Here is a 23,389-nt window from a genome sequence, read left to right as displayed (position 1 = left end):
TTTTATACATCTTTAAGTTAAAAAACCTAAGTATGTCTTGGTTTGGACTTCATTTCTTTGCTGTCCTCTGTATCTGCTAGAAGGACTACAACAGAAACTTGCTGGATCACATCTCCTTAAGGCAAGAAGTCCCTTGATGTTTCAATGCTCCAAATACAGTGTGGTTTCACAGTAGGAAGTGGTGTTGTGCAAGCCACAGATGATATGGGGAAGTAGTTTTCTCACCTCCCTGATTTGGACTGATCTTTGATAACAGATCAAGTAAGGTCAGAGCAGAATGAAATAACCAAGAAACAATTCTTCTAAGAAAAGGCCTTTGGGAAGACGAGGGAGGTGAACATTAGCTGCTCAGAAAAACCTTATCCTCGATGACAGCATGAGCAGATGGTTTGTTATGATGTTCTGTGCCCTAGTGCAGGCCTGTCAGTGCAGGGTGGACCTGTGGGCCATGTTGTTCCAATTCTCCAGTGTATTATGAAATTTTTACGGGCTCTTTAATTTTTTTCATTCCTGTTGTAGATTCAAGGCTACTAGAGTTGCAGATTATTATATATCTGGTCTAAAGGGACTTATAGTTGAGATTTCATGGATTTTTCTCGACAAAATTGTCTAAAGTAGAAATGTAGTTGTATATAACTGTAAGCTGCACATTTAAGGTATTCTTATCAGAAAACCAAAGCCTGTAAGCTGAAATACATAACACAGATATCTTTCTTTCTTCACCATAAATCTTCCACTAATCCTGTCATTATTATCTCTTCTGCCATCTGCTCCTGTGCCATCCTGGGCACTCTTAGTGCTTGCTTATGGGCATGCGCTCATGCTCTCGTCTTCTTATATTAACTGTGGATCAGGAAGGGCTAGGGAGAGAAGCAGCATACCATGTAGCCTCATACTAATCTAAGCCTCTTTCATGGTTAGCACTAAATTGCTTCTTATTTTATACATCTAGTCTCAACATAGGGCATAATGATTTTTTGAGAGAATAAAGGACCACATGTTAGTGGAGGAAGGACTCTGATGTACTCTTTTTGGTAGAATCGTTTTCTAGGCCTCTCTTCCCACAATTTGGTGGAAGAGAGGCAAGAAAATGGTAAACAAACAGTGACATTCCATTCCTGAAAACATGTAAGAGAGCAAGTTGAAGGAGCATATCATTATCCCTAACATGAATTCATTGATAATAGATAAAACATGAGTCTGATATTTTGCTGCATTTTATAAATTCACGAAATTAAAGGTTTTTATTTGCTCGTGATCATCTAAGACCATTTTTTTTTTCTATTTAACTGTTGTGTTATTGTTCTTGTAGCTCAAAGCATTCAGCAAACCAGGGTTCCAGGGTGAATGTATAGATTTTACAGAAGAAACTTCTGATTTGACTTCACTCATGCCATGTTCTTTTAAAGTTCTTCGAGGTTGGTAAGTATGCTTACTTAGTGGTTTCTGCTGTTATTTAATAACTAATATTTTTTAATTTACAGAGATATATTTTTTGCATGCACAGTGAATCTTTAAAATTTATCTTCAACAGGCATTTTACCTGCTAACTGGTCTATATTAATTTTGCTTAATTTGTATTTTGAGCTATGATGGAATACAGAAAAACAGAATGCTGATTAACCAACTTAGGGAACATTTTGATTTGTCTCTCACTGTGATCTCGGATTATTTCCTAAATATTTTGAATGTTTATATTGTATATTTACCATCTCACATAGTAGAATGCTATAAAAATACCTGGTGTTTTTATTCAAGTAAGACATATTAATCCTAATTTTTTTAACCTTTTAACAAAGTATTCATCATCCCCATTTCACAGATGCAGAAACCAGGTTCAGAGTTAAGGTTTTCCAAGATCACATACCAAACTTCAGACCCATGATTCCTTTGGTCTTTTTTTTTCTCAGCTCTGAATCTGATATTCTTCCAATGGCAACAATATACTGTATATTTTTCACGTGTATATGAAACTACATGTGATTCCCACGGCTAAAATATATTCTACAATTTTTTTATTGTGCTAAAATATACGTAACATAAAATTTACCATTTTAACTATTTTTAACTGTACAGTTCATTGGCATCTCTATGTATCAAACATCTACCTAATAACCTATCAAAGTCTCTCTTTTAAAATATCTTAGGTTTGTCAGTTTTCCTCCTTTCTCCCTTGAATCATTAGCGACCTGGGCCTTCTATTTTTCACTTGAAAAACTTCAGTCTCTTAATTACCCCCTGCTTCAGTGTCATCTTATTTCTAGTGTTTACCCCAAACAAATCACAGTCCAATTATGTGTCCCAAAATCCAGTTTAATATTTTTACTAATGCTTTAATTCCCAGCCATTTTCTAGTACCAGTCCAATCAAGTTCAAACTCTTTCTTTTCCTGACCTTACCATCAACTAGCCTCCTTTCCCTATCCGTTTCCCATCCTATTCTCCTCTCTTCTAACATTTGCTTTCCTCCATACCCTCTATACCAGGGGTCAGCAAACTTTAACTATAAAGAATCAGATAGTGAATATTTTTGACTTTGTGGGTTCCACAGGCTCTGTCCCAGCTACTGTCAACACTGCTATTAGACGTGGCACAAAAGCAGCCATACGCAATACACAAACCAATAGGCACAGCTGCGTTCCAATGAAACAGTATTTATGGACATTGAAATTTTAATTGTATGTAACATTTACATGTCATGAAATAGTCTTCTTTTAAATTTTTAAGCCCTCTGAAAATGTGAAAACCAGTCTTAGCTTATAGGCTGTTTGACAACAAGCAGTGGGGCAGATTTGGCCCACATGCTGTATAGTTTGCTGACGCGTGTTTCATACCAAAGGTTGGAGGTCTCTGGTAAATCTAGCCAGCAGGTGTCATTTGTTTGGCCTATATGCTAAGTTAAAAAAAAATGTATTAATACTTACGTTTAGGATATTTTTCAGAAGAAGCTGTTTTCCACCTTCTTTTTAAAAATCAGAAGATTTTACGACTTGGAGAAAGCTTTTGCCTTTGTCAGTAATTAGGTGGTAGTGAGTAGACTGCATATGTGCTTTCCAGCATACCATAATCACCACCACTCCCAATTTTTTTCCACCTGGTACACTACTCGTCTGCATTACCTGTGTGGTCTCCTGCAGGTATATAAGTTTGTGACCCCTGCTTAATAATAATTCAGATATATCCTTTAAGGTTCAGTCCACTCTATTATTTCTGTTCACCTTCTTGATTAACCCTAAATCAAGCAGTCCTTTCCTTCTCCTATTTCCTATAGCTGTTCTGCCTTGAGCCTCCTTGTATTTGTTTTTGTTTATATACTTACCTCTGAAAAGGAAATGAGAGTTTTACATTAAAACACATAAAGTAGGGCAGTATAAGTTAAATAGAGATCTGCAACTCTAATAAGAAATACACACACACACACACACACACACACACACACACACACACCAAGGACCTGAAATAATTTTGTTACTATCATTGGGCTCTGAGTTCCTTCTCCACTAAGATAAAAGAAAATATTTTACAAGATTTAGGATCACTGTCTGTTAATGAGAAGCATTGAAGTTTTTCTGGAGGAAAATGTATTTTTCTTGACACTGAATTCTAGGACAAACTAGTCACACATGTCTCTTCATGTAGGAAATATACAACGGCAGGATAAAAGAATACAAGAACTATGGCCATTGTGTAAGCACCTGGAATGTGTGAGACCCCTGGATTTGAGCCCAGTTCCACCATTTTCTAGCTATATAACTTTAGGCAAAATGAGTCATCTCTCTGAACCTCAGCTTCCTCGTCTGTAAAGGAGGGGTAATAACGGTACCTACCTCAAAGGTTTCTTACAAGGGCTAAATAAAATAATGCACTAGCTTTATGCCTGGCACACTAGAAACCTTTGATAAGTGTTGATTATGAAATGCGTATTACAGTAGAAGACATGACAGTAAATTATAATGTCACACAGCATTTCTACGGTTATCCAAAGTTAAACTGGTCTAGCAAGAGTGCAGTTCTGGTGATTTTAAAATACAGGGCTAGAACTTAACCACACCAAAACTAAATTAGTAATAGCCATTTAATTTTTCCCTTGGGCTCCTTCTTTTCAAAAGGCTATGTGTTTAGCAATCTTTTGATGAATGCTGTATTGAACATAACTCACTATTGAAGATTCTAAGGGGTTTATTTCTTTTTAAAATTTTCCATTAGTTGTCAGATTTGTAGGTGACAGGTTTTGTATACTCTTGTGTGATTTTTTAAAAAAATCTGTCTTCTATACTCATCTAAACTGAATACATTTTTAATTTTTCCCAAAAAGAACTTATAATCTGTTCAGGTACTTAATAATCACCCTCTAATCCCAGAGTGCTATACTTGAAGGCACTAAATAAAAAGAATGTCTTTAGCTTAAAGCGCACATCGCCTTATTTCAAATTTCATCTCTATCATTGAGTAGTTTGAGGAACCATGGGAAAATCACCTTACCTTTCTAATCCTTACTTTTGCTGCCTATAAAAATGAGGATGTTCCTAACTCGTAGAATTATTAAGGACACCATGAAATAGTGTATGTAAAGTGCCTAGCCTAATGCCTGGCGCATCATAAGCAGTTGAGGAATGATAGTGGTAGCTGTTGTGTTTTTTGTTTTTTTTAAAGCTGGTATGGTGGTGCTCTGCACCACTTTCTATGCCCTACCCCTACCCCAGTTCCCACAGCATGATAATGAGCCTATACTGCCAAGTGAATGCAATTTTATTGAATGTCTTACTGCTTGGCTTTTAGCTGGCTCCTCTATTACCAAGAAGACATGTTTGTTAATCACTGTGTGTTAGAAGAAGGCCTCTATGCTGACCTTACTTCCTGCGGTTGCCCAGCATCTAAAGTCAAATCTCTCAAGCCCATTGACTACGTAAGTACTTTGCAAAATGCATACTTATAAGACTCTTTTTCTTGTCCAGTTTAATTACCACCAATGATAATGTGAAGTTGGAAGAAATGATACAAGGAGAAATATAAAAATCTGAAAAATATGAATAATTCATTTGTCAATCGTAAAACTGAGGTTCATTCATGAAATCCAACCAAAATGTAATATTCTCCATTTTTAAAAAAAGCAGAGGTGTAAAACTCAAGAACTAGAATAATGTAGGCCTCAACTCCCCGTTTAATACTTTAATCAATTTGAGTGACATTGGCAAAGTTACTTGGTTTACCTATCTGTAAAAATAAAAATAAAATAATAACAATAGTACTTACAAGGCCATTGGGATATTAAATGAGATGATGCTTATAAAGTGCACAGCATATGGTGAGTTCTCATTTGAATGTTAGCTATTAGTACCATGGTTGTTATTCTTATAGCTGCTTAAGTATAAAAATAACCTGACCACTTTATTATTCTACTAGGTAAGTCACATGACAGTTTGTGTGCTACTAAGGTTAACTATGTTACTTTAAGGCATGGGCCACCACAGGTACTAAATTCAAACCTGTTTTTGGGAACCAGGGCCTGTCTGGTGTGTGAAGAATGATCTGGGTCACCTTTGAGGCCCATATTTATAGAGTAAGTAGCTTTTCCTTTTTACCACATTTATTTAGAATTTCAAATGTGAGATAAATAGGATCACAACTCCAGGACATCAATTCTGGGCCCCTAGTCAATAGGATCTGTGCAGAGGAGGTAGTGACGATCTGGGATACTTTCAAGATATCTAGTTATGACAATTCCTTGGGGATATGTTTGGTCAAAGCTTCAGTTTTACACAGAGCTGATTAGAAACTCTCCATAATAGTTGCAGTGACTCAAACCTTTCTGTCAGAGCTGACTCCAAGGATAATAGCCATACTCAGGATCTTTGATCTCAACCTAAGCAATGTAGTCCTATTTCACAAGGCATTCCTGGATAGAGTATTCTTGGTATCAGACTAATTATAGAGTCTTGGCTGAGAACAAGAATATAAATTGTGTTCTTGGTCTCTCTCAGTGGCTCTGTAGACACCAACACGGAAAGAATAAGTGGCTACTAATAGTTCTTGTCTGTTGGAGGAAAACTGGTTTAAAAAAAAAAGAATGTGATCTGGCAAGTCTGTGCAGTCTTTGATAATGCTGGAAAAGACATTGGAAGGTAGTCCATGTTTACTGGAAAGCAATTTTTTAAACAATTTTTAGTGGCCAAATCAGCAGAAAGATACTTATTTGGTGTTAACTCTAAAAGCAAAAGATAGAGGTCTAAATTTGAAAGTACTACCCTGAAAGGGTTTTGTACAACTCTTAATTCAGTGAACTAAACCAACAAAATTTCTAGGGAGGGCATTTTAGAAGCAGGGTCAAAATTAGTGTTACTATTTTTCTTTGAAGGGTTATAATTCCTTTAGATTCATGAAGTGTAAAATGAAAAATTTGGGATGAAAATAAACAGAGATGTTTTCATGTAAGTTGTCATGTGGAGTTGCATGTCCTTAGTTTTGGTCCTGTTTTTGGTCCTAGTTTTTATCCAGGCAGCATAAGTGAAGGTGCCTATTGGGAAGGACTTGAAATCTATAGACTTTTCACTTCAAGAACTGGTTAAAGAATATATTCAGTTTATGTAAGGGTAGCATGTTAGTTATCTTAATGCCATTCATAATATACTGAAAATATTTAAAACATCTTTTGCGAAGATGTGTTACAGCCGCAGGTTTGTGGGAGGAGCATGAGGGAGTTTGGATATCCGACAAAGATCTGCAAATTGACCGTGAAGACACCTCAACAGGGGTCCCAAAGCCTTAAGTCGATCAGACCCAGGGAGATTGATATGTAAACCAGAAGGTCAATTTAGTATTTTGTAATAAGTGGATTCTAGTGACTGGAATCCTCGAAAATTCTGTCCTGGGCACTTTTTCCCCCTCTCTGGAAGAACAAGGGAAACTGAATTAGTCATCAGGAGGTTATTTGTTGAGCATAAGATTTGGGTAAAATAAAGTAGATATCTTGAGATTAGCCTGTAGGCTAATGTTCCTCCTAAAAGAGAGTCCTTTTACTCTCTAGGTCCCAGTTGTTCACACCCTCCAGATTCTGTCTCATTTCCCTGGACAGTGCTAGATACACTACCTATTCTGCTTCTCTGATTCATTCTGATTCTTTCTGTGATTCTCCCCACTATCTTCGTACTTAGGAATTGACATGCCTTTTTTCGTAGATTTCCTAATACTGCTGCCTATGCCACAATCCAGTGTAATTCTGGATTCATTCTAGGAAATGTTTCTGTGTAATTAAGTTGACATTATGTAAGTATGAGGTAATCCTTTGCTTTTGCTTTTGTTAGTTAAAACTGCAGAATTCTAGGGATGTTGCCTGCAGTTGGTATTCCCAGACGTGCTATGGCTTGGTGCTTAAGTGTCACAATGGTATAATATTGAGAAGTCTTAAGACTTCATCTTCATAGAAGATAAGTATATTTTGAAAATGACAGTTTGCTCCAGGCTAACTTCTGTTGGTACAGGTGAAGGTTACATTCTAGAGGGCCACTGACACATGGTTTGCAGTGTTGCAGTCATTTTATAGTGAATGGAGCTAGGAGTGTAGTTCATAGTTCTGCTTCTAACAAATATGACCTGAAGCAAATCTCTTAATTTATCTGTATCTCAGTTAATTCTTCTGTAAAGAAACTGTTAGAACAGGTATTTTCAAATCATGGACAGCCTCCAGTTCTGTTGCAAATAAGTATCCTGGTCATATTTCTAATTGGATATGAAAAAGAATTTATCTGGCTTTAGGATTCACAAGGTCAGAAGGAATAATATCATGTATTAGCTTTCACAACAGTCTCCAGAATCATAGTGGTTTAAAACAAATGTTCATTTCATTTTCATATTTTGTCTCAAAATGGCAAGACAGTTGCATGGCCTCCACTTTAGGCTTGTTAGTTGGCTTTAGATACACTTTTGATATATGCTTTGCATTGGGACCAGGCTAATGGGAGCACCTCCAATTGGGGACATGACTATTTTCATGACGGGGAAAGAGGGAGCAAGGTCACAATCACAGAGTCACATTTGAAGCTTCTGCTCGGATTCATTTTGCCCACACACACATCATTGTGTCCACTCACATTCTGTTTCCAAAAGCAAGTCATAAGACCAAGCCTGACATAAATGGGGCAGGGGAATAGACTCTCACTTGGGCAGGGATGAAGTTGACAAAGTATATTCAAACAATAATACAATCTACCAGAGATGTATGAATTCATAGAGGTGTTCTCTCTTACTAGATTTTGGAGAAAATGAAAGGAGGTGAAGTTTTAATAATTTATCTCTGCCACTGTAGCAGAGCTAACTTCCTTTTAAAAACCTGAGATTAATTTTTAGTGACAGTCTGGAGGTGGTTTGGTGGCTGTCAAATGAAGTATATGGTAGACAAGTAGAAAAGTCTGCCTCAGAATATGGTCCCCAGTTCTCTTTCAAAATTCATTTAGAATTCTAAAATCATCAGGTAATTTAATATAATCATACTAAGACAGCTATATGTAAGCATCTGGGAAAAATAATAACAAATTAAGTGGCCTAGAATTAGGAAAGTGAACTAAAACCCAGGGTTTTCATCAGGCTCTTCACAGAGATATAATTATATATCTTGAAAAATTACATGACTAATAATAGGCCTAAAGATCTCTCTCAAAACATGGTGAATGGGTTTCTATTGTCTTCTCTTTAAGTTTTTCAGTAGCCTTGGTTTGGTAATGGTTTGACTGCTTAACAGTGATTACAAGAAGACCTTTTAAGATGAAAAACATTGAATATCATGCCTAAGGAAGTTTAAGTGTTTTGTGGGGGCTGAAACCAAAGCCTTCTATATTTAGGAGTAATCATACTGGGTGGAAAAGGGCAATAAAATGATAAAAAAAAAAAGGCCTAAGATGATGCTTGGGGCATTGGTGTAGAGTTCCATGAATGAAAAACACATCTGATTAGTAATTTTGTAGAAGAAAGTTTAAAGGTATTCCATTTTGCTTTGATCAAAGAAAAATATTTCAGGTGGCTGAATTCTTTCTCCCATCTCAGCCTCAGAAGTAGCTGGGACTACAGGTGTGCACCACCATGTCTGGCTAGTTTTTGTGTTTTTTTTTGGTTGAGATGGGGTTTCACCGTGTTGCTCAGGCTGGTCTCAAACTCCTGGGCTCAAGGGATCCACCTGCCTCAGCCTCCCAAAGTGCTGGGATTACAGGTGCAAACCACTGCACCATCCAGCTGAATTCTTTATATAAATATCACAAATGCTGCACAATAACACCATTGCTGAAGATGCATTTTATATTTCTTCAATCTAAAGTATTGAACATCTGCTCTTTACTAAATACTGTGCTAAGTACTGAATATGAATTAAAAAAGAATTAGATGGCGTAACAAACTCATCAAATCTAAATGTTTTCTTACTCTTGGCCTCTCAAGTGTAGATGTTTCTCAGATACCTATTCTTGGCCTTTCCTCTCCTGTACTTAGAAATTTTCATTATCATAACATCAGCTCTTACCTCCATCAATGTAGATGATTTGCAGATATCTAGAGTAAGCAGTACTCAGTTATTTCCTGAGCTTCATTCCCAGATTCCACATGGGTCTTCAGCATGTTTTGCCAGCATCCCATTTTCCTTCATAGACTTGTTCTTCTTTTCTGCCCTGTTTCTGTTGAAAGCAATCATCATTACCCCCCTCCCCCACTTTTTTTTAGATAGAGTCTGGCTCTGTCACCTAGGCTGGAGTGCAGTGGCACAATCTTGGCTTACCGCAACCTCCGCCTCCCAAGTTCAAGGAATTCTTGTGCCTCAGCCTCCCAAGTAGCTGGGATTACAGGCACATGCCACCACTCCCAGCTAATTTTTGTATTTTTAGTAGAGATGGGGTTTCACCATGTTGGCCAGGCTGTTCTCAAACTCCTGACCTCAAGGGATCTGCCCGCCTCAGCCTCCCAAAGTGCTGGGATTACAGGTGTGAGCCATCGCACCCAGCCCCATGATATGTCTTAAGCTTTTCCTCTTACCTCCTTTCCATTGCCATGACTAAGTTTAGAGCCTCATTCTGTCTTTCTAAAACTGTTGTGATGGGTACATAACTAATTTTCTTCCTTTGGCCTCTTTCTTTTTCAGTTCTTTTTATTTGCAGCATTGAGCATGTAACCTTCCCATAAAGCCCAGACCATGACATCAGGTCCTACTTTTCCAGTATTATTGCTCAATTGTTTTCATGTATCCTGTTTACAAGCTTTCCCTCCCCGCTCCCGAAACCTTCCTTAAACTTTCTCTATTTTGTGTTTTTACGTGGAAACATAGAATGAAGTTTTTCTTTCCCCTCTCTAAATTCTTTGAGATCTAATTTAAAGGACCTCAATTCTAGGAAGCCTTCAATTATCCTCATTTCTTAAAGTGACTTTTGTCTGCCCTAATATTCTTTCTCTGCATCTCAAGATGCTTTTCACTTTCTCCTTTTCATCACAGTTACTGAAACTGTAAAGCCGTTGAGGGGATGATTTATATTTATTGTAGCTTTGAATTCTGTCACCCTTATGTCCCCTCTACTTAGCACAATGCTATAAAAATATCAAGAGTCCATTATGTAATAAGCCGACTAAATAAACTCATTCATTCATGCCTAAAAATGTATAGGCAGTAGTTGTATAAAGTTCATTCTTCTACTTCAGAGCTCATTCCATAAGAGGGGTTGTACTTTGGACTTACTATAGGTTTGTGTCTTATCCATTTACAATATTATAATAATAGCTTTAGAAGTTGGGGGATGGTGGGGAACCTAAGTTAAAAAATAGTAATTTCCAGCTGCTAGCTATTGATGAAATGCTTTAAAGTCAGACTGGGTATTAAAAGAATAATAGCATATATAGACAGGAGCAAGATACGTGAGAACCTGTTGATTGATCTAAGATGGAGTTAACTGTGACTTTCAGACTATTGCATAAAACATTTAAGCGTTGGACCAGGAGTGTGTGGGGTAACCTATTTTATTGCATTTCCATGGGAGCAGTAGTTAGCTGGTTGCTTCTCTAATTTCTCCACTGGGGCCTCGGAATGGAAGTTTGGCTGCCTTTGAAGTAATAATTGAGCCCTGGCAGCTCCAAGGAGGCAAAACCAAAGAAACATTATAACAAGAGGCTGTAGAAAAACTTCAGATGAAATTAAGACTGTGATGACATAAATGATCTTAAGAAGTAGAATAAGAATTGGCAAGACAATGATTCATTCTGTAGAAGGATACTGAATAAGAGGCACAGCTACAAATAGAGGGAGACTATAAATCCAGCCTCAGAATGAAAGGAAGGAATGAGTTTATAAAGTGTAGAAGACAAAAATTAATTCAAGATGGATTAAAGACTTAAATGTTAGACCTAAAACCATAAAAAACCTTACAAGAAAACCTAGGCAATACCATTCAGGACATAGGCATGGGCAAGGACTTCATGACTAAAACACCAAAAGCAATGGCAACAAAAGCCAGAATTGACAAATGGGATCTAATTAAACTAAAGAGCTTCTGCACAGCAAAAGAAACTACCATCAGAGTGAACAGGCAACCTACAAAATGGGAGAAAATTTTTGCAATCTACCTATCTGACAAAGGGCTAATATCCAGAATCTACAATGAACTCAAACAAATTACAGGAAAAAATCAAACAACCCCATCAAAAAGTGGGCAAAGGATATGAACAGACACTTCTCAAAAGAAGACATTTATGCAGCCAATAGACAAATGAAAAAATGCTCATCATCACTGGCCATCAGAGAAATGCAAATCAAAACCACAGTGAGATACCATCTCACACCAGTTAGAATGACGATCATTAAAAAGTCAGGAAACAACAGGTGCTGGAGAGGATGTGGAGAAATAGGAACACTTTTACACTGTTGGTGGGACTGTAAACTAGTTCAGCCATTGTGGAAGACAGTGTGGCGATTCCTCAAGGATCTAGAACTAGAAATACCATTTGACCCAGCCATCCCATTACTGGGTATATACCCAAAGGATTATAAATCACGCTACTATAAAGACACATGCACACATACGTTTATTGCGGCACTATTCACAATAGCAAAGACTTGGAACCAACCAAAATGTCCATCAATAATAGACTGAATTAAGAAAATGTGGCACATATATACCATGGAATACTATGCAGCCATAAAGAAGGATGAGTTCATGTCCTTTGTAGGGACATGGATGAAGCTGGAAACCATCATTCTAAGCAAACTGTCGCAAGGACAGTAAACCAAACACCACATGTTCTCACTCATAGGTGGGAATTGAACAATGAGAACACTTGGACACAGGGCAGGGAACATCACACACCAGGGCCTGTCATGGGGTTGGGGGAGTCAGGAGGGATAGCATTAGGAGGAATACCTAATGTAAATGACAAGTTAATGGGTGCAGCACACCACCATGACACATGTATACATATGTAACTAACCTGCATGTTGTGCACATGTACCCTAAAACTTAAAGTATAATAATAAAAAAAAAAGTGTAGAAGAATTTGGTTACTATTAAACTTCTTAGCTGAACCTATATATATAGTTAATGGTATTAACTATTATGCACATTTTGAAAATGCAGGCCAACAAAAACTTACAGTAAATATCACACTTCCCAGTGAGGTACCTGAAACAGCACTCTTTAAATTCAGGCAGAAGGCAAAGGTCTCCCTATTACCATTACTATTCAGTATTCTGAAGTTCTATCTAATAAAACAAAAAATTCTAAAAAATAAAATAAGATTAAAACAAAAAAGGAGAAAACAAAACTGGCAAGAGCATTTATGGTGTAAATGATAAATTATTAGGGCTAAAGCACATTTTTAAAAGTTGCAGAGTATAAGATAAATAGCAATTAAACCATAGAAATTAAGGGTACTTAGAAATAAATCTAACACAAGGCAATAAGTTTTTTTCCTAGGAATTTTATAAAAACTCTTGAAGGAAGTAAACATCGAGAGATACAATATTTTATAGGTAAAAAGACTCAATATTGTAAAGATATGGTCTTCCCCAAATTAATACTGTTTCAGGCAAAACAGTGTTCTCTCTTTTTGGGGAGTAGAGGTGGGGAGTAAAACATGGCAAGCTTATCCTATGATTAATTTGGAAAAGCTAATGGGTCAAAAATCGCCAAGATAATTTTTAAGAACAACATGTAGGGTCACTTATCCTACCAAGTATATACTGCTTTATACAGCAGTAATAATTAGTGGGAATCAGTACAAGGAGAGACAAATGGAACAGAGGAATAGGGTAGCATGGAAACTGACCTATATAGTAATGGAATTTGGAAGATAACAGCATTTCAATGGAGCTATGATGAACTGTTAAATAAATGGTGTTGAGACAATTGACCCATTCCATGGAAAAAGATAGTCAGAATCCTACTTTGCTCCAAACACAAAAATAAGTTCCAGATGGATTAATAACAACCTAAATGTGAAAAGCAAACTTTACAACTTAGAAGAAAATATAGGAATCTACCCTGATGATACTGGAGTAGGATGGATTTCTTCAAACAGAAAAAGCACAAATGAATAAGAAAAAGGTGAAAGGCAAATGTATTAGTTTCCTATTGCTGATGTAACAAATTACTGTAAACTTATTAGTAGCTTAAGATGACAGATATTTACAGTCTTGCAGTTCCACAAGTCAGAAGTCTGAAACTGGTCTTACTGTGGTAAAATTAAGGTGTTGGCAGTCATTTCATCTGGGAAGCTCTAGGGGAGAACCCATTTCCTTACCTTTTCTAGCTTCTAGAGGCCACCAGCATTCCTTAACTTATGACCTTTCATTTTCAAAGTGCATCACTCTAGTCTCTGCTCTTTATCTGCTATCTCTTACCCTCCTACCTTCCTCTTACAGGGACCCTGGTGGCTACTTTGGGCTTACCTGAGTAATCCAGATGATTGTGCCCATCTCAAGGTCCTTAATTACTAATATCTGTAAAGTACCTCTTGACCATGTTAGGTAACATATTCACCATATTCACAGGTTCTAAGAATTAGGATGTGAACATTTGTGGGGTAGGGAGAGGAGGCAGGCATTAATTATTCAGACTGCCACAGCAAGCCACAGAATATATTTGCAGTCCATATAACCTACAAAGGTTTAGTGTACCGAATATAAGAAGAGCTCTTAGCTGGGTGTGGTGGCTCACATCTGTAATTCCAGGGCTTTGGGAGGCTGACCTGGGAGGACTGCTTGAGTCCAGAAGAGCCTGGACATGGCTGGTCCCTGTCTCTACGAACAAATAAATAAATAATTAGAAGAGCTCTTTCAAACCAATTCAGAAAAATCCACTTCAAAAACCAACAGAGGATATAAATAGGCAGTTTATAGAAGAGGGAAAAATGGCTCAGGACATCCAAAGGATGTTAACCCTCACTACTGATCAAGGAAATACACATTAAAACAATTATGAATAACATTAGCTTACTCTAGCTACAGGCATTTTAAAATCTGAAAATACTAAGGTTTGGCTTAGTTGCAGGGAAGTAAGATTATTCATATATAGCTAGTGGAAGAAGTGTTAATTACAATGGTGGGGGGAATAAGGATGTCTGTTGCAGCTATGATGGATGAAACAAATAACCACACATTCCTATAAGGGAATGAAATATAGTAGTTACAATGAATTGGAGAGCTACATGTATGAAGAGTCAAATTTCAAACACAGTAGGCAAGGAAAGCAGGCTACTAAAGATGTTACAGTAGAATACATTTTCTGTAAATTTTAAAAACAAAAGATGCATAACCATTAATAGAAACAGAAAAACATGAGCTGAAAAGATTTACAACTTGAGCATAGTGGTCACCTCTGGGGGTGGTGGGAGTTTAAATTCATCTGTATTTGCTATGTTTTATTTATTTTTAAAATTTGATACAAATATAGTAAAATTAAAATGTAATACTTATGGGTTTTAGGTACATGGTCATCTATGTTATTCTTTTTAAAATGTATCATAATTTTTTTTATATAAGAAGAAAACAAAGATCAGTAAGAAAGGTAAATCCATGTTGAAACTGACTTTCTAAACCAAATGAGAGAGGCTCTATGAGAAGGATTATAGTTTACTGGTGAAGAGTTTGGTTTGAGTGTCTTAGAGACCTTCTTGGTTCAAGTCCTGACTCTACCATTAATAACTGTTAGCTGAGTGACCCTGGGCGTGTTTCTGACCACTCATTCTATGAGGCCAGCATCATTCTAATACCAAAACCTGACAGAAACACACGGAGAAACAAAACTTCAGGCCCATATGCCTGATGAACAAAGATGCAAAAATCCTCAACAAAGTACTGGCAAACTGAATCCAGCAGGACATCAAAAAGTTAATCCACCACATCAAGTAGGCTTTATTCCTGGGATGTAAAGTTGGTTCAATAGATACAAATCAATAAATGTGATTTATTAAATAGAACTAAAAACAGAATCCTCATAATTATCTCAATAGAGGCAGAAAAGGCTTTCAATAAAATTCAACATCGCCTAATGATAAGAACCCTCAACAAACTAGGCATTGAAGGAACATATCACAAAATAATAAGAGACATATATGACAAGCCCATTGCCAGCATCACACTGAATGAGTAAAAGCTGCAAGCATTCCCTTGAAAACTGGAACAGGAGAAGGATGCCCACTCTCACCTCTGCTGTTCAACATAGCACTGGAAGTCCTAGCCAGAACAAGCCCACAAGAGAAAGAAGTAAAAGGCATCCAAATAGAAAAAGAGGGAGTCAAGCTATCTCTCTTTACAAATGATATGATTCTATACTTAGAGAACCCCATAGTCTCTGCCCAGAGGGTCCTAGATTTGATAATTAACTTCAGTAATATTTCAGGATACAAAATCAGTGTAGAAAAATCAGTAGCATTTCTATACACCAGTAACGTCCAAGCAGAGAGCCAAATCAAGAATGCAATTCCATTCACAACAGACACAAAGAATAAAATATCTAGGTATACAGCTCACCAGGGAGGTGAAAGATCTCTACAGTGAAAATTATAGAACACTGCTGAAAGAACTCAGAGACAACACAAAGGGAAACACTCTATGCTCATGGATAGGAAAAATCAATGTCATTAAAATGGCCATACTACCCAAAGCTATTTACAGATTCAATACTGTTCCTACCAAAGTACCAACATTTTTTCACAGAATTAGAAAAAAGCTGTTCTAAAATTCACATGGGAACCAAAAAAGAGCCCAAATAGCCAAGGCAATCCTAAGCAAAAAGAACAAAGCTGGAGGCATCACGCCACCTGATTTCAAACTATATTACAAGGCTACAGTAACCAAAACAGCATGATACTGGTACAGAAAACAGACACACAGGCCAATGGAAAAGGTTAGAGAACTCAGAAATAAAGCCTCACACCTACAAAAATTTGATCTTTGACAAAGTTGACAAGAATAAACAGTAGGGAAAGGACTCCCTATTCAGTAAATGGTGCTGGAATAATTGGCTAGCCATATGCATAATATTGAAACTGAATCCCTTGCTTTCACCATTTGCAAAAAACAACTCAAGATGGATTAAAGACTAAAATGTAAAACCTAAAACTGTAAAAAACCCTAGAAGAAAACCTAGGAAATACCATTCTGGATGTGGGCCCTGGCAAAGATTTTATGAGGAAGCCTCCAAAAGGAATTACAACAAAAAACAAAAATTGACAAATGGGACCTAACCTAAAGTGCTTCTGCACAGCAAAAGAAACTATCAACAGAGTAAACAGACAATCAGCAGAATGGGAGAAGATATTCACAAACTATGCATTCAACAAAGGTCTAATATCCAGAATCTAAAAGGAACAAATCAACAAGCAAAAAACAAACAACCCCATTAAAAAGGGAGCAAAGGACATGAACAGACACTTCTCAAAAGAAGATATGCATATGGCCAACAAGCATATGAAAAAATGCTCAACATCCCTAATCAGTAGAGAGAGGCAAATCAAATACACAGTGAGATACCATCTCATACAAGTCCAAATGGCTGTTATTAAAAAGTCAACAAATAACAGATGCTAGTGAGATTGTGGAGAAAAGGGAATGTTTACACTGGTTGTAGGAATGTGCATTAGTTCATCCATTGTGGCAAGCAGTTTGGAGATTTCTCAAAGAATGTAGAACTACCATTTGACCTAGCAATTCCATTACTGGGTATATACTCAAAGGAATATAAATCATTCTATCATAAAGACACATGCACATGTATATTCAGGGCAGCACTATTCACAATAGCAAAGACATGGAATCAACCTAGGTACCCATCAACGTTGGACTGGATAAAGAAAATGTGGTACATAGCCACCATGGAATACTGCGCAGCCATAAAAAAAGCAGAATATCGAATATCATGTTCTTTGCAGCAACATGGATGCAGCTGGAGGCCATTATCTGAAGCTTATTAACACAAGAACAGAAAACCAAATATGTAATGTTTTCAATTATAAGTAGAAGATAAACATTAAATACACATGGACACTACGAAGGGAACAATAAACACCAGGGCCTGCATGAGCAGAGAGGGTGGGAGGAGGGTGAGGATCGAAATACCACCTGTTGGGTACTATGTTCATTACCTGGTGATGAAATAATCTATGCACGAAACCCCTGTGACATGCAATTTATCCATGTAACAACCCTGCACATATACCCCAGAACAGAAAATAAAAGTTGGTAGAAAAAAAAATGAAAAAATACAGTTCTACGATCCCTAAACTGAATGTATTTTGGGATTTAAAGTTTTTCAAATTTTAAACAGTAATATGATTCATGTATGGCCTAAAAGGAAACACACCCAGCAGGGTTCTGGACTGCACCCCTAATTAAACATATTTCTATTCCTATAGTGAAATTTATGCACAGCTACACAAATTGGGTAATATTATAAATATACTTCAATTTATTCAGGTAGAATTTTGTTGACTAGGAAAAAAAATTTTGATTTTAAAGCTTTTTGGATTTCAGAACAATGAATAAGGTATTGTGCATATATATCTATGGATGGATACAGACATAGGTATATAACTTAGAACAATAATTCCCAGCACATATTAAGTGCTATATATGTTAGTTTCTGCTGTTATTGTCACTTAAATTATTTAAATTATTATTTTAGTTGATGGGATGAGGAGGAACAATGAGTTTTGTCTTTTTTTGTATTGAAATTTTCATTTATACAATTTGGTCAAGTATTCTTTTTCTTTGACAACTACATCTTCCTTTAGAAACTGTATCCTCTTTGCATGATTTAGACTTAATCCGGCAGGAATGTCCTGTTAACTGCTGACATCTAAGAAGAGCCTTTAGCCACAAATGGTTGGCCAGCTTCTAAGTTAACATGGACTAAGGCCAAGACATTTGTAGAGCTCAAACTGTAATCAAATATTTTTTTTTATGCTTGGAAAGTTTGGATTACTGTGTCATCTTCAGTTTTAAAGATTATTAATAGTTGATCTCTCTTCCTATTTTCATGTTAGGGAAATGTATCAGAAAAATATGATTTTAAAATATTAATAGTTCTTCAGTACCCTTTATTTCCAAAAGATTATTAACCACCCCCCATCATCCTGCCCAGGTTGGCACTGTGTTGACTTTCCTAATCTTCCTAACCTTTAAATACATTTATAATTCAAGTGTACTTATAAATTGAATATTTAAATTAAAATAAAGTAGAAAAAAATCAAAGCTTCAAAACAGTAGATGTTCTCAAATGTAAAATTTGATAGTTGGACCACATAATGATATCCTTTTGTTGTTGTTTATGAGAGGTGGGATATTTTTCCATGTTGGTTTATTAGCTGTGTCTCTTCTTTGGTTAATGCTATTGGCTTACCTTCTTTGCCCATTTGTCCAATAGGTTTCTTAGAGTACCCTTACTAATTTATATAAGCTGTTAAAATGTTTCAAATATTTTCTGTCATCTTGTACAATTTTTTTCTCAATATCCCTGCATCATTATTTTTAAAAACACAGATGTTTACACATTTTTTGTTCCCTCCATCAACCTTTTTATCTTTTCTTGAGAGAATTGCTAGAACGATGGGATTGAATTTAATGGCGTTTCAGTGACAATACCAGCCTTTTGAAAAATATCTTTGTAGGCATTCTGCAAAAGGAAGAGGAAAAATGTACACAGGTCAATTTTTCTTAGAATAATGCTTAGCATTTAAATTACTTTCTCATAACAGGCCTTTAGATTTTTTTCCCCCTCTGGGATATAAAACAGTTAACATCATGTAACCAGTAAATGCCTTTGATGTAGATGTCTGTTGCTCTTACCCCAGCAAGCTCTTTTCTGGGGAGAGTGCTGCTGATTGTTGACTTGGAGCACTGGCCAGGCTCCTTGCCATCTGCTCTTCCTCACTAATCAGTAACTCAACAAGTAGATGTGTGTAAAAAGGTAAAGTGGAATACTTTCTAAAAATCTTGAGAGTGAAGATGTTGAAAAAAATCCACCAATATAGTCCGGGCTGTGGATTTTTGTTGTCTGCTTACTTTCAGTTTATTTTATAAACTGTTGGGATGCTTCCAATTTATTTTGCAGATAGCAGAAGAGGTGCCTAACCTTGCCTGTGGCCACTCAATAACTCAGTGATTAGAGATGAGTTTTTATTCCTGGTGCAGTCAGTGGTGTCTACTGAGGGAAAATCGATGCTCCTAGGTAGCCTGTCCATCTTAGCTTATGGTCTCACTGCACACAGCAATTGTTACATTCTTTACCAGTATCCTCTAACCCCTAAATCTGTACTGTCCAACACCATAGCACTAGCCACCTGTGGTTATTTAAATTAATTCAATCCCTTGATCACACAAGCCACATGGGGCTAGTGGCTGCCATACTGGAGAGTCCAGATACATAACATTTCTATCACTTCAGGAACTTCTGGAAGATGCTTTAAACTTTCCTTGATCAGCAGACAGTGTTGGCCACATAACGTAAAGAGAAATTTATTCACATATTTCCCGATTTTAAATGGAAATTTCTTGGCATCCTTTTTCTATCTTTCCTTTTATTTCAAAGGTGGAGTTTATCCTTTCCAAAGTGATCTTTTTCCTCATGAACTGATGGGAAGCAATGGATTGTACCTCTCCCTCCTTCCCTGGAACATCCTTTTTGCCTTGCAGTATTCAGCTTCTCTCTATTCCACTACCGCCTTCCACAAAGCATGCTCATAGGCCACTACCCTGTTTCCCTCCTGCTCTTCACCAAATTTTTCTAATAGTCTGTATACCTATTATAGCCTGTACAGTTTCTCACCACTTACTCTTCAGCCTTTACAACCTAGATTTTAACTTCATTTCTGACATAGTGCTGAAACAGCATTCATAGGGTTACTAGCTGCCTTCTGATTGTCAAACCCAAACAGCCTTATCTCAGTCACCCTCTTCCTCGACATGGAAAGAATTTGATGCCATGGGGCAAGTCTTCCTTATAATTCTCTTCCTCCTTCACTTCTACAGTGTAAAGGGGTTCTGTTTTGGCTGTCTTCTCCTGATTCATTTGTTCAGTCACTTCCACCTCCCATGTTTCATCATCGCCCACCTATATATGTCAGTGCAGTTCTAGTTTCCTTGCATTTCCATTTTCTTATCCATGGCTCTAGTTATTACTCAGATTCTGAGAATTCCCAAACCCGACGTCTCTAAACCTGGTCTTTTCCTGGAACTCCAGATCAAAAGGTCCAGTGTATGTTGGACATCACTGTTAAGATCATCCTGCCTCTATCTCAACATTAAGACATCTGGGCATGCTTTCCTCTCGATTTCTTTATATATAACAGATTATATCAGCATGTCCTAAGCCATGACTTTTCACATTTTTCCTCACTTACTGATTCCATTTGTTTGCCTTAACTAGCATGTCTGTTTTATCACTGTGATATTAATAGTCTTCCTGGCCATCCCTTACTCCTAACCTTCCCCCAACCCGTTTTAGGTCTGGGTCTATTTTTCTCTGACCTCATATATTGCACCAGTACTGGTGCCGTTATGTCCATTCTCTCTGTTCTTCACTCATACTGTTGTCAGACAGATTTCCTGAAGGCCATTAAAAAATACATAGATACAGTGCAAACATGTGTAATAATTACCAACTTAAAATTAATAACACCAATTTAAAATAAATATTCCCATGGTTCAAAAGTCAAAATATACCAAAAGGCACTTAGTGAAAAACTTTGCTCCCACTTGTGCCCTTTATCTTCTCTTATGCAGTCTTCCCAACAGGTAGCCATGGTTACGTTTTTTTATTTTTTAGAAAAATTTTAATGTGTGTACAAGCGCATACATATGTATGTGCACAGAAATTTTCCTTCTCTGCAAATGGTAGTATATGAAATATGCTTTTCATACCATCCTTTGTGTTTATTTCTAAAGAATATATCTTGGTGATCTTTCATAAAGAGCTCCTCATTCTTTTTTACAGCTGTATATGATTCTTCTGTGTATGAACCATAATTTACGGTCCTCTCCTGATGGGCATTTAAATCATTCCCCACCCTTCACTGTTCCAAACACTGCTGCAAAGAAAAACTCTTTCATAAGTCATCCTTCTCTTATGCAAGTATAAGCAGGTCCCTTGTGAGGGTCACCGTGAGAGCCTGTTATTTTCTGCCTGTTCATTTATTGTTCTTTGACCCTCCACTGCCCCTGCTGCTAGTGCTTTGCTTCTTATGTACTGAGTTGCAGTTGCTTCAGCCCACTCATAGTCCTTAGTTCAGAAGCCTTCAAGGACTTTCCACTGGGAATAGATCTGTCTCGGTCCTGTCAGTGTGGGAGGAGAAGCAAGCAGTGCAATGCACCATAACAAACTGTGGGAGCACTTGCCGCTGTTTCCTGTTGGGCTGATTTGCTGTTCCCCCAACATGTCCCATGTGTTTCTCTTGCCTTGCTTTGCACAGTGTTTTCCCTCTGTTCACCATCTTCTTTCCAGATCCACTGCATCCTTTGAGACTGAGCTCACAAGCCACCACATCCATGAAGCTTGATTCCTGCTCCCTTCTGCTAAAAATAATCTAGATTTCTACTGAGGACTCTGACACAGCATATCTTCTTCTGCGCTGGATTACATTACAATATCTGTGCAGTTTTAATTTAGCTATTTGTTAGTAATTCCCCAGACACAAGGATAGATGGTGCCTTGTTTTATCATCCCCCCAAAAGTCTCTTAACATGGTGTCTTGCATACATTAATGAATGAAAAAGCAATATTGAGTCTATTCTTGTCTGACATGATGGGTTGAAGAAATACTTTTAACGCAGAAATCACCACCATTCTTGTGCATTTCAGCTTTTTTTTTAAATTAAAAATGCCTTTATTCTTCCTCCTAGGAATATTTTTAAGAGCTTACCACCACAGAGTCTTACATTCCTAGTGACTGCTCCTGTGACCTCCTAGAAATTAGGGTGCCATTCCATATTTATTCTGTTGCCAGCTAAAAGCATTGGCAGGACTAATTATGGTCCATATTACAGTACCACAAGACCTTAATCTGTGATTTGGAATCATGGGTCTCTTTATTATGGCTGTTTTTATTATGAGATTGATTGCTTTTCTGATAACTTGAATTTTAATTTACAAAAAAGTGAATAAAAATTATTAAAATCTAATCTTTCCAGTGCAGTTTTGACTATAGCAACCTTAGAGAGTAAAACAGTAAACTCCATGCATTTAAGACTACAATGGATCCAGGGTACCCTGTGTTCAGACTGGGATGTCACTGAGATATGGCCACTCCTATGGTGACAGTTTCTTTTTCTGCTAATAGGTTTTTGAAGAACCCTCCATCAGCCTTTTTGCTCTGGAGCATTGTGAGGGAAGAGAGTTACATCTAGAAGAGGCTGTGAACTCTGTTCTGAACAAGGACCTGCATTTCTACACCCAGTCTGTGTGGGTAAAAAGTGGACTGTAAGTATGGGAGAAAGGCTTGGTCTGGTTCAGTTACTGTTTTAAGACAGAGTTGCAGAGTTGCAAACCAAGTCCGCTGTGTAGTAGTATGCATTCAAGTGGTCTTGAGGAAGAGCCCTTTGGAAGAGAAGGGCTACCATACGGTCACAACATGTGTCATAGAGTAGGTCAGTCAGATGACTTTACCCAGTTGAACTTTCTTTTCAGAAGAAATTTCAATATCCCAGCAACTTTGGTTAAGACAATTTCCTGCTTAAGGCAAGTGACTGCTGGCAAGACCATGTTCGGTGTTGTTTTTTGATTTAATAGCCGTGTATTCTAGAGCAGTTCCCTCCAGGGTACTCACTTGCCTGTGGACTACACTGGCTGGCCTAGCCTGCCTACCAGTATTGTTGTTCATTTAGGTTATCAGTCAGTCAGGGTAGACCCAGGGGCCTGTGCTTTTACAAATTAGAAAGC

The 23,389-nt window shown here is 37.2% G+C and overlaps 1 protein-coding gene across 3 annotated transcripts in view; it reads left to right on the top strand.

Annotated features, from left to right (window-relative positions):
* Positions 1-23,389, top strand: part of CRYBG3 (crystallin beta-gamma domain containing 3) — a 131,665-nt gene that overhangs the window by 97,559 nt on the left and 10,717 nt on the right. For all 3 annotated transcript variants that reach the window (XM_054480062.2, XM_054480063.2, XM_063661442.1), the window contains 3 exons: positions 1,313-1,422; positions 4,779-4,905; positions 22,791-22,930. In XM_054480062.2, the coding sequence (XP_054336037.1) occupies positions 1,313-1,422; positions 4,779-4,905; positions 22,791-22,930 (377 nt within the window). The remainder of the gene's footprint in view (positions 1-1,312; positions 1,423-4,778; positions 4,906-22,790; positions 22,931-23,389) is intronic.

Source organism: Pongo pygmaeus, chromosome 2 (assembly GCF_028885625.2).
Source record: "Pongo pygmaeus isolate AG05252 chromosome 2, NHGRI_mPonPyg2-v2.0_pri, whole genome shotgun sequence".
In the NCBI taxonomy this organism is placed as follows: domain Eukaryota; kingdom Metazoa; phylum Chordata; class Mammalia; order Primates; family Hominidae; genus Pongo; species Pongo pygmaeus.
The sequence above is the reverse complement of the archived record's forward strand: the minus strand, read 5'-3'. Positions and strand labels throughout refer to the sequence as shown.